Source organism: Rhinoraja longicauda, chromosome 7 (genome assembly GCF_053455715.1).
Source record: "Rhinoraja longicauda isolate Sanriku21f chromosome 7, sRhiLon1.1, whole genome shotgun sequence".
NCBI classification, from domain to species: Eukaryota; Metazoa; Chordata; class Chondrichthyes; order Rajiformes; family Arhynchobatidae; genus Rhinoraja; species Rhinoraja longicauda.
The window spans coordinates 43,943,246-43,955,764 of record NC_135959.1 but is presented as its reverse complement, the minus strand read 5'-3'; the positions used below and the strand labels follow the sequence as shown (position 1 = coordinate 43,955,764).

Sequence of the window (12,519 nt, the reverse complement as noted above, 5' to 3'; positions counted from 1 at the left end):
GATTAATTGAAAATACCACATAACTAACCTGAGTCCAGTACTTCCGAGTTCTGGCTCTTGGACATATGAAAGAACATCCATATGTGTGCAGTGATAAATTCTATCTTCTCTTTTCTGTCTTAAGATGTAATACGGTGTGCCCATGTTATACCTATCACCTAAATAATTGATTATGTACAGATTGCTTGTGACATATGCATTTTGCCACTCTTCAATGTCTTATCGTTTGCTGCAGTTTTTTTTTCCGCTCGTGTGTCAGATGACGTTCTGCCATCGCTTTGCCACAGCCAGTGCCCCATCTGTGCCTCCGCAGTGCATGCCTCTCTGCTCAAGTCAGTAGGTGGGCCATTGTCTTTACCTCTCCACAGTTGCATTTGTCAGAGTCTGAGAAGCCCCACTTCTTCAGGTTGGGTCCGCAGCTTCCCACTCCAGTGTGGAGGCAGTTTAGAGCTTTCCAGGTAGTATAAGGCAGCTGATGTCCTGGTGCCATCTGTTGTTTGGTTTCGGTACCTGGCACGGTTGGCTCTAGTTCCATGAAACTGTTCCGACTCTGGGTCACTATTGGGTCACTATTTAGAATTCAGTTTGAGAAGTTGTATGTAACATTTGATAATCTTTGTGCCATGTTTTATTTATTTTCCGTACCCATAAAAGTTAATGCTAATGTTTAAAACTTCAGTCAATTACTTGACTCAGGAACTTATCTAGTAAAACTTGTATTGCATTATTTTCCTGATTTAACTAATACGTTCGACTCATTCCAATTTTTATTTAGATTCTCCATTATGTTTTGCCACTCAGTAAGTCATGGCTGATTTGACCTAGTTCATTTTATCCACTGTAGGTCCAAATTCTTCAATGCCTTTGATAATATGCTATCAATCCCTGATTAACATTAACAATTAAAGAAGCATTGGATGCTGTTTGGGCTTGGGTTACAAACTTTGTCATTTGAATTCAAGTTTACCAACTTTCCACCTGACAGCATGTCAAGAAACTGCAGGTGCTGGAATCTTAAAGGAAAAAAAAAGAAGTGTTGGAGGAACTCAGTGGGTCAGGTAGCATCTATGGAGGGAATGGACTGACAATGTTTCGGGAATGAGACCCTTCAGTCTGATGAAGGGTGCCAACCTGAAACATCGTCTCCCCATTCCCTCCACAGATGCTGCCTGGCCTGCTGAGTTCCCCCAGCATTTCCTAAGAGGCCCGACTAAGGTTTAGATAAATATGTTGGTTCTTCAATCCCCGACGAACCAGAAATAATTACACTCTCTCCATCTAATCAAGTCAAGTTCCCATTTTTATGTTGAAGCCTTCCATCAAGTCACCCGTAATTCTCTAAAGTACAGGCAATGCAACTTCTATTATATCTCCTTTTTGTTTTAACCCTTCAAGTCCAGATTTCATTTTGATCTGATCTGACTGTCTATGCCTGCCATCATTTTATGAATTTTATATCAGGTCTTCCCTCAATTTCCGATATTCCAGAGAAAACAATCCAATTTGTCCAACCCTTCTAGCTAATACCCTCTAATACAGGCAACATTCTGGTAAACCTCTTGTATACACTTTCCACTGTTTCCACATCCTTCCTGTAATGGATCGGAAATGCGGATCAGCAGTAACTCGATGAGTCAGGTAGCATTTCTGGAGAACATGATCCCTAGAGAAGGTCTGTCTCCATGTTCTCCAGAGATGCTGCCTGGCATGCTGAGTTACTCCAGCACTTTATCGTTTTCGCAGTTTTAAGAATATTGTTATAAATCTATCTCCGTTGGAAAGGGAATAGCTCTAAAACCAGCTGTCTTACCTCACTTGTGAATTTGTTTGTCGATATATGTTTGAAGGTTTTAATTCCATTAATACGTGATATTTTTACAAAAGCAACTGCAATAAGATTAGTTATTAGTTTGAATACTGAAAGCACCAAGTAGTATTTTTTATTGATATAATTACCAAGTACTCGACAAAACAATTTCTTAATAAATATTGATCAAAATATATTGGTTTAATATGAATACATTTTATACATTTTAATATGAGGATAGTGCTTCACATTGATGAAAGACTCGGATCCACAATGAAAATGGATTTGGATTACATGAAGTGAAACTGGCTTATTCTGAGAAAGCTGAGATTCAGGTTTTTGATTTGATTTTGCAGTATCTGCATTTTATCACACATCAATAATTCTTTCCTCAGTCTCAAATGTGCGGTATTGGGGAGAGAAATTCAAATTACTTAATTTGAAGTAATTTGAATGAGAAAAAGGATTTGAAACCTGTGGGCAAAATGTGTAGGAAGGAACTGCAGATGTTAGTTTACACTGAAGATAGACACAAAATGCTGTAGTAACTCAGCGGGTCAGGCAGCAACCCTGGACGAAAGGAATAGGTAACATTTCGTGTCGACACCCTTCAGGCTGAGAGCCAGGGGAGAGGGATATGAAAAAGTACAAATGAATGAACGGTTTGTAAAAGGACAGCTTGAGATTGATTTTCATTTTGATGCGCCTGAGAAAGCACAAGTTAAAAGATTTTAAAAACGAGGCAAATAACCTAGGAGTGTTTAATATGGCACTGAAGTATGTTGCATGCAGTGGTGATGCATAATTCAAATAAATATGGCCAGTAAGTTGTTGTCACACCTTCCCCAGCCAACATTGGCTCCACCCTGCCTGAGGTCATCTGTTGCCGGCCCTGATTTTTTTCTTGCCTCCAGTTTATTCTTCTACCCCCCCACCCCCGCCAAACAACTTCTTTCAATCTAAAGGGTTCCAACCCAAAATGTCACCTATTCATTTTCTCCAGAGATGTTGCCTGACCTGCTGTTACTCAAGCATTTATGTCTGTCTTCAGCTGAAATACTATTTGTTTGCCAATATTTAATTATTAAAATTTATTAAGCAGACTCATGGTCCATTAGAATACACATACAGCACACAGTACAGTACAGCACATGAATAGACCATTCAGCCCAAGATGTCTGTGTTAAACATGATGCCAAGACCAACTCTTATCTGCCTGCATATATTCCCTATCCCTCCATTCCCTGCATGTTTTAACATCTCATCAAGCCTCAGTCATGGTGTCATACAGAATGAAAATAGGCCCTTCGGCCCATCTTGCTCACACTGACCAATATGTCCCATCTACACTCGTCCCATCTTCACTCGTCCCACCTGCCTGAGTTTGACCCATATCTCTCTAAATATTCTATCCAAGAACCTGTCTAAATGTTTTTTAAACATTGCGAATCGTGAAACAATTCTCAAAACTTTTCAAGATGGCAAAGCCACATTCTCAGTATTGTTGGAGACACAAGTAACTGTAGATGCTGATTTACAAGAAAAACAGGTGGACTAACTCAACGGGTCAGGCAGCATCTCTGGAGGGAATGGATGGGTGGCATTTCGGGTTGGGACCCAACCCTTTGTGTCTTTTTTCCCCCACTGTTTGTCAAGCAGTCAACATTTATCAATGTCTTTAAGTATCCATGATATTCAAAGACATTTAGAACAAAATAAGAATGAATAATAAATCAAATATTTTTTTTTAAATTAAATCTAAATTACGTAATATATTCTTCAATTGACAAAAGCTCAGAACTAATTGAAGGTGTCCAGCATAGTGATCATCTAATCTTGTAGAGGAAACCATGAAGTCACTATTAAAAATGTTGCCAATTTTTTTTTAAAACGCACTAAAATATATGTGTTGTAATAAAGGTGGAAATAAACGTCATGTGTAGATTTGTTATTACCAGGATATTATCTTCACTAGTGCTGTCATAATAATAACTGCAATTCGGTAAAACTGGTGACAATGGAAGGGCATCTAGTACTGGAAAATGATTTTAATCAGATGTTTCTTCAACTTACCAGTGGGGTGTCGACTTTAGAGATACAGTGCGGAAACAGGCCCTTCAGCGTACTGTATCCGCAGCCGACCAGCGATCACCACATTAGTGTTATCCTACACACTAGGGACGATTTACAATTTTACCAATGCCAATTAACCAAGCTTGCACATCTTTGGATTGTGGGAGGAAACCGGTGCAGCCGGAGAAAGCCCAATGCGGTCACAGGGGGAACATGCAAGCTCTGTACAGACAGCACCCACAGTCATGATCGACTCAGGTCTCTGGTGCTGTCACTATGCCCTGTAGACAAAAAGCTTCATGCCCTGCTCTGATTTCTAAGTCTCAGTTTAAATCTGCTTTATTACAAAGGTGGCTGTATTCCCAAAGTATATATTTAAAATATTTTTGGGATCTCTTGAAGTTTTGTATCTTACTTTTCTATCTTGTACTCTGTCATAGTTGTAAAGCTTACTGAGTGAGCAATGTACCATTAGTTTTATTTGTCTTGGAGACACGAGGAACTACAGATGCTGCCTGTCCCGCCAGTCACTCCAGCACTTTGTGTAGAAAGGAACTGCAGATGCTGGTATATACCAAAAATAGACACAGATTGCTGGAGTAACTCAGGTAGTCAAATAGCACCTCTGGGGAAAAAGGATGGGTGACGTTTCAGGTTGGGACCGTTCTTCAGACTGAAGGCTCCCAATGCGAACCCATCCTTTTTCTCTAGAGATGCTGCCTGATCCGCTGAGTTACTCCAACAATTTGTGTCTATCTTCAGCACTTTGTGCTATATTTGTCCATGTCCACAACACAAAAGCTTCAAAATGAATATTAGGTTGTCTGCAATCTTCTCAATTTAATTGTAGATTATACTTTACTTAAAATGACATTTACTGTAAATATTTAAACATGATTTTGGTTCTACAACCATTTTGATCTACATGAATATTCCAAAGACATGACAATCCCAGGATTTGGAAAATAACCTGCGATTGAATGTTATATGCCAATTAAGATCATTCTTTTAGTTCAGTTTTGAGATACAGCATGGACACGCCCTTCGACCCACCGAGTCCACACCGACCAACGATCACCCATACACTAGTTCTATCCTACACACTAGGGACAATTTACAGAAGCCAATTAACATACAAACCTGCACGTCTTTGTACTATGGGAGGAAACCGGAGCACTCAGAAAACCCACACAATCACAGGGAGAACGTACAAACTCCATACAGACAGCACCCGCAGGATTGAACCCTGGTCTGGTGCTGTGAGGCAGCCACTCGACCACTGCATTTTGCATAATATTAGTCTTGGTGCTGTTTGGAAAGATGAAAATTTCTCCAAAACATTTGTTAGCCATAATTTTTCAGTGAGAATTGATGATTTAATTTGAAGCTGAGCATTGAATTAATCTTGCACTATTTGCATGATCTAACACACGTGTTGATGTTTGGGGAAAAATCTTTTGGAAATGGAATCCATTTCCAAAAATGTTTGGAAATGGAATCAGTTAGCACTGATCAATTTGATTAGTATGGGTGTCAGGGGTTATGGGGAGAAGGAAGGATAATGGGGTTGAGGGAAAGGTAGATCGCCCATGATTGAATTGCAGAATAGACTTGATGGGCTGAATGGCCTAATTCTGCTCCTATAACTTATGAACATGTTCATTTCAGCACCCTGTGACTGATAATGTACTTGCCGTGAGTTGAGAAATAAGAACAATCACTTCTTGATTTGTTTGAAGTCCTGAAAATGCAACTGAATGCTTCTTTCATCTCTTCTCCACCATCCACTCATTTCCTCCACACCCCTCTGATTGAACCCCCTCCGTCGATCCTTGTTGATAACTCCAATCTCCACCATCCCAACACACATTTCATTCCTGACATAATCCTGATCCTAGACACAAAACCTGGAGTAACTCAGCAGATCTGGCAGTATCTATGGAGAAAAGGGATGCCTATTTTTTTTTCTCCAGAGATGCTGCCTGACCTACTGAGTTACTCCAGCTTTTTGTGTCTATCTTTTGGTGTAAACCAGCATCTGCAGTTCCTCCCTACACATTATCCTGATCCTTATGCCTGCCCCTTCCCCACCCTCCCCTGGTCACTGTTGGGGAAAAAATAAGATGAGCACTAACATTTTTTAAACGTGGTTCATTTGTACCCCAGACTAATTAATCTGCAGCTTTTTTTTCAATTACTGGTGTGAGAAGTGAAATGGAAGTAATACATCAATGTTTTCCAAACTGAATGAATGAAAATAGTGCAGCGGCTTAAATGTCCTTAAGAATAAAGTCACTGATTCTATCTTGCAATTAAGTAAGTTGTTGCTATGGTGATTTGGCTTGCTCTTCTCACCTTTTAAGATCTAGATTTGACTCATCTAATCCAATGAATCTAACTGTAAGAGTTTAACAGGAAATTATTTTTTCCAGTTTTTTGTTCACGTTTATTTCTCCTGCATTTTTCTTACGTTTCTTCTATGTATAATATATATGTATATTTGTATATATTTGGATTCTTCTACTTTATATAATAAACAGATTATTTTTAATGGAAATGCCTACTTAAAATGCCTTGCAGAGTGCACCATATATGCTGAAACTCAGTGCCAAAATGAAGACAAGAGCTGACCATCTGCATGTTGTTGGCACATTTTGAGAAGGAAAATTCATGCTTCATTAATTTATTGGAGTTCTTTATATCCTTTAAATTATTAGATCTTGATAGGGTGGATGTTAGGAGATTGATTTGTGGGAGAATCTAGAATGACAACGCGCTGTTTAAAAATAATGATACCAATTCAATATACATGAGGCAAAATTCTTTCTCTCAGATAGATATGTGCCCTTTTCTGGAATGTGACCCTTTCCTTCTCTCCAGAGATGCTGCCTGTCCCGCTGAGTTACTCCAGCATTTTGTGCCCTTTTAATTGTCTTCCTCAAAGTTGTTCGAAGCAGAGTCTTTGAATGTTTTTAAAGTAAGTGATGGGGTTGAAAGGGGATAGTTGGGAATACAGAATTGCATTTATAGTTTGATCAGCCACAATCTCATCAAATGGCAAAGGAACAGAACATCCATGGACACAGTTGTTTTATTGCACAATTCTCTTTTACACGAGTTCTCTTAGGAATGCAACAGTCGTTATACAGAGCTGCCTGTAAATAATTCTGGTTGTTTTGATTGCTTTAGACTTTAGAGATTCAGCATGGAAACACACCCTTCGGTCCACTGCGTCCACACCAACCAGCGATCACCCACTGTCCCACACACTAGGATAATTTACAATTTTAGCGAAGCCAATTAACCTACAAACCTGTACGTCTTTGGAGTGTGGGAGAAAACCGGAGCAGCCTGAGAACCTACCAACTCTGTACAGACAGCACCCATAGTCAGGATCGAGCACCACTCTGGGGCTGTAAGGCAACAACTCTACTACTGTGCCACCTATACATTTAAGGGGATCCTGAAAATGGGGATGAAGAGTAGAAGATCATGCTAAAAGCATTCGATGTGGAAGGATAAGAATGGAGCCTAAATGGCAGCATGCACTGGGTACTGATTACTTTTATTTGGGAACACCTAGGTGGCACGTAATCTTTTCTCGCTCCGAGCATGAGTTTAATTTTTTTGGCATGCCGTGTTTATTGAACACTTCACGTCCTGTTTAGTTAGTCATCAAGAATGTCATCTTCAGATCTGGGCTGTTGCTTTATGAAACCCTGCTTAAGTGAGCAAACAGATTAACATCTTACCGTGTCCTATGTTCCTTGATGGCGGAGAGAAAAAATGTTTTTGAAATTGGGCGGAGGCTGAAATGATATTTGAGGCTCTGTCCATAGAGTCACAATGCAATCTATCAATTGTTGTCTCACTGTTTAGTCCGTTACTTGGCTCCAGCAACATCCTGAAACCGATTGTGAATAGAATCCCAAGGAAAAGCCTATCTGCTTCTTGAGATGAAGGAAAGGTGGAGTATAAGTGGCAGTTCAAGCCACTTTCCAAATTTATCTGCTAACACAAACACTCAAATCTGATAAACCTTGAATGAAAGCCATGGTGGAGATACATGTCCATATTGTTATGCCTACTTCACGAAAGGATTTATTCGCACAAATGTAACTGGTTTTGATCTTTTGGGAATAACTTATGAAGATATAATGTACCTTTTGACCCAGAATAATTATTGTTCTTTTTTTTTCCAGAAACCTGCAAACATTTTAGTTATGGGTGAAGGTCCAGAACGAGGGAGAGTCAAAATAGGTATAGTGTGCTATGATTGTTTTTTTTATTTCCATTTATATTTTATTACTATATTCTGTGTGAAAACAAACTTGGAAAGTGTTCCTATAATCAAGACCAAAGGTTATTTAAAAACTGGGAAGGTAAGGAGTTTGATTGTGTTGGCTTATTTTGCTTCCTATGTAAAGAATCATATCTCAAGCCAAAGATCAGCCAACTTCAGGTCTTAAGACGTAGATGACTCAGTGGGAAAATAAATTGCATTTGCCTTCTTTCCTGTCCCGGATGGCATCCAAGTTGTGGAATTTCCTGATCTTACTGGTTCATATTCGCATTCAAAATGGGAAGGAATGCTGGAAGGAATGGGAAGGTTACTTCCGTATGTTTGAAGCTGATTACTTTTGCTGAGATGAATCCCTACTGTGTGTGAATACCCACTGAAGAACAAAATTCAAATATCTACATTGTGATTTAATCAAATACTTCAACCTTTCATAGATTTATTTATGGAAAAAGCCTTGTTGGAAACATTTCCGTGACCTGATGTATGCACACTCACTCTAATGCCAACACCCAACTATTTGCATGTTTATCCTTTTAAACCAAAATTTTAAACTGGTTAGTTTAACTTGTGATGCATAATTTTTGGAATATTGTGGTACAGGATGGCCTTTTCAAAACATTTAGTCTTGGATTAAGACACAAATCTCAATCTTAGAAGGAACTGTAGACTTCTATAAAAGCCCATTTCTTGCATTCAAACGAAGTACTCCAGCACTTTGTGTATATATTTAGCCATTTTTAATTCTTGCCTATATTTTCAGATTCTCTTCTGTCAAATAGGAGTTTTGTGGTTTCGTGGGTTTTTGCAATACCACTGCTATTGTCTGTTGTTGGTACATCTGACAATTAAACACTCTTGACTCTACTGTTGGTTTTATTCAAGATTCCAGCATATGCAGTTCCCTGTGTCTCTCTTGCTTCAGCATTTGCACGTGTAGCTAAAGATCCTTGTTTGCAATGACATATTTTTGACATGCTGCTACATTTTCTGCCCTTTGCATGCTGTACTATAACACTTTCAACATTTGTATCTTTCATGCAGCGGACATGGGTTTTGCTCGATTGTTTAATTCGCCCCTGAAGCCTTTAGCTGACTTGGATCCGGTAGTCGTAACATTTTGGTACCGTGCACCAGAGTTGTTACTTGGTGCAAGGCATTATACTAAAGCCATTGGTGAGTATTGGGAATAAATTGGGATGATTAAGGTCTTAGAACACCCATTGCCTTGGTCAGAAAAACCTGAAGTAGTGATCTGCTGTTAACAACATTAATAATCAGAATTATCACAATCTGGAATGAAAAATTTAAAGGTTTAAGTATGCCCATTACCAAATGTAAAACAATTGAACGGTGGAATATTGTTAAATTAATTCAAATTACATGGTTTACTCTTACTCAGTGGTCAAGGAATACATAACATCTTGCTGTAATAAAAAGGAATGGCAGATGCTCATTTATCCCAGATAGACACAAAATGGTGGTGTAATGGATCAGGCAGCATCTCTGGAGAAAATGCATCAGCGATATTTCAGATCGGGACTCTTCTTCAGACCGAGTCTGAAGATGGGTCGAAACCCGAAACATTATCTCTCCATTTTCTCCACAGATACTGCCTGACCTGCTGAGTTACACTACCATTTTATGTCTATCATTTCTTGCTGTTTGGCTACTTGAGAAGCAAAATACTTAAAGCATTTTGTTTAGATGTATTGTAATGGGCTCTTAAAATATTTTTTTTTTTTTTTTTTATTGTAACAAATCATAATAAAGTTTTAGTAATGTTTTAAGAAATGTTTGAAATGTGCTAAGATGTGTCAAATTTAAATTAAGAGAGTTTCCTTGAACTTGATTTTTTACAACTTGTTATAATAATTAGATGCTTTATTGAATTCTGCATGATTTGGTTAATAATTGAACAATCCTTAAGTTTAAATTTATAAATAGCCAAAGCAAAATTGACACACGGAAAAGAATAAAAATGATTTCACATAGTCATATAGCATGGAATCAGGTCCTTCAGCCCAGCTTGTCCATATCCACCAAGTTGGCATTCTGGGCTGGTCACATTTTCTTGCATTTAACCAATATCCCTGCAAACCCTTCCTATTCGCATATCTTTTTTAAAAACGTAATTGTATGCACTTCCATAGCGTCCTCTGGCAACCCTTTCCTCATACGGACTACCCTCTGAGTGGACAAGTTTGCCCCTGAAGACCTTCTTAAATCTCTTCTCTCTCATCTTAAGTCTATGCCCTCTTGTTGTAGAATCCCCTACCCTTGGAAAAAGACTGCAAGCATTCACTTTATGCATATCCCTTGTGAAATTCTTGGATGGCTATGACGTAAATTGCACTAAATAAACCAGGATGTTGTCTACGTAACATTCAAAAAGGAGAAAGTTGTGTAATCTAATAGGCATTAGAAACTGAATGTCTAACTTGGTCTATTTTGTTTTGTCCATTTAACTTACTTGTCTCCGTTTCTATTTTAATAGACATTTGGGCTATTGGTTGTATATTTGCTGAGCTATTAACATCTGAGCCTATTTTCCATTGTCGTCAAGAGGATATTAAGACTAGTAATCCTTATCATCATGACCAATTGGATAGAATATTCAATGTAATGGGATTTCCAGCAGGTAAGTTTGGAAACTTCACTAAAATGATCTTGGGTTAATTGAAGATTCTTTTGTATAGACATATATATGCTTGCTTTCATAAGGCGGGGCATTGAGTATAAGCATCAGGAAGTCATGATGCAGCTTTATCGGACTTTGGTTAGGCCACATTTGGATTATTGCATGCAATACTAGTCACCCCATTACAAGAAGGATCTGGAGGCTATGAAAGAGTGCAGAGGAGGTTTACCATAATTATGCCAGTATTAGGGGGTATTAGCTACAGGAAGAGGTTGGACAGACTTGGATTGTTTTCTCTGGAATGCTGGAGATTGCGGGTTTATGAAAGGTATAGATAGGGTGGACAATCGTAACCTTTTTCTCAGGATGGAAAAATCAAATACTGCCACCAAGGAACACTGTACACATATCCAACTTGCCATCTGTGCTGGCCACAAACAGCTGACAGGAACAGAAACCAGTCCTAACCTAGAGAGAGCTAGTACTGGCTCATCCGGGATCTTGAGTAACTCTGAGATCCAGAATACTTAAACCACAAATGAGGTGCTGTTCCTCCAATTTCTGGTGGGCCTCACTATGGCACTGGAGGAGGCCCTTGACAGAAAGGTCAGACTGGGAGTGGGAGGGGGAGTTGAAGTGCTCAGCCACCGGGAGATCAGGTTGTTTAAGGCCGACTGAGCGAAGGATCTCCTGGGCTATATCTACAACTCTGCTATTTCTTGCGGTCTAGGATAGAGCTGTTCCCAAACCAAGCTGTGAAGCAACCGACAGTATGTTTTCTATGGTGCATCTGTAGACGTTTGTGAGATTTTAAAACCATGCAGGTAAAACTTGCACTTTGTCAAATATATTTTCCAGATAAAGATTGGGAAGATATTAAAAAGATGCCAGAACATTCAACGTTGATGAAAGATTTCAGAAGAAATACGTGAGTTTTGTCTTAATTTGCTTCCTACAATTTGTTCACAAAATAAAAGAGCATTCTACAAAATCGAGTGCTGTTTTGAAATGCCTTTCGTGATGTTTGAAGTTGCCTTTCATAATGAGATTTCGTGCCTTTCGGAACCATTTTGTCTTTTGGAGCCACTTTGTGTTGGATGTGATTAGTAACAATGTATTATATTGTGCAGAAAGACTAAAGAGCCTAAAAAAAGGTTCTCATGCAGAATATCTGGGTAGTTTTTGGTGTTTATTTTGCCAGCTGAGATGCAGAAACCAAATTCTGCCTGGAAATCTTTCTCCATTTCCCAAAGAACCCACAATATTTTTTCTTCCATAAATTTCAATAGAAAGTAAACCCAGCAGATTTTGTGACTAGCAAGCAACTTTTAGCCACGTTTCCATTTTTGCTCTCAACCCAGGGAAGAGAGGCGGCACAGTGGCAATAGACAATAGGTGCAGGAGGAGGCCATTCGGCCCTTCGAGCCAGCACCGCCATTCAATATGATCATGGCTGATCATTCTCAGCGGAAGAGTTGCTGCCTTACAGCCCCAGAGACCCAGGTTTGATCCTGACTACGGACGCTGTCTGAATGGGGTTTGTACGTTCTCCCTGATTGCGTGAGTTATCTCCGGGTGTCCGGTTTCCTCCCACACACCAAAGACATACAAGTTTGTAGAATAATTGGTTTTGGTAAAAGTTATAAATTGTCCCTAGTGTGTAGGATAGTGCTAGTGTGTGGGGATCACTGGCCAGCG

The 12,519-nt window shown here is 39.1% G+C and overlaps 1 protein-coding gene across 3 annotated transcripts in view; it reads left to right on the top strand.

Moving 5' to 3' along the window:
• The window catches only part of cdk8 (cyclin dependent kinase 8), an 84,851-nt gene that overhangs the window by 48,154 nt on the left and 24,178 nt on the right, over positions 1 to 12,519 (top strand). For all 3 annotated transcript variants that reach the window (XM_078403058.1, XM_078403057.1, XM_078403059.1), the window contains 4 exons: positions 8,083 to 8,140; positions 9,225 to 9,356; positions 10,678 to 10,821; positions 11,680 to 11,749. In XM_078403058.1, coding sequence (XP_078259184.1) covers positions 8,083 to 8,140; positions 9,225 to 9,356; positions 10,678 to 10,821; positions 11,680 to 11,749 — 404 coding nt within the window. The remainder of the gene's footprint in view (positions 1 to 8,082; positions 8,141 to 9,224; positions 9,357 to 10,677; positions 10,822 to 11,679; positions 11,750 to 12,519) is intronic.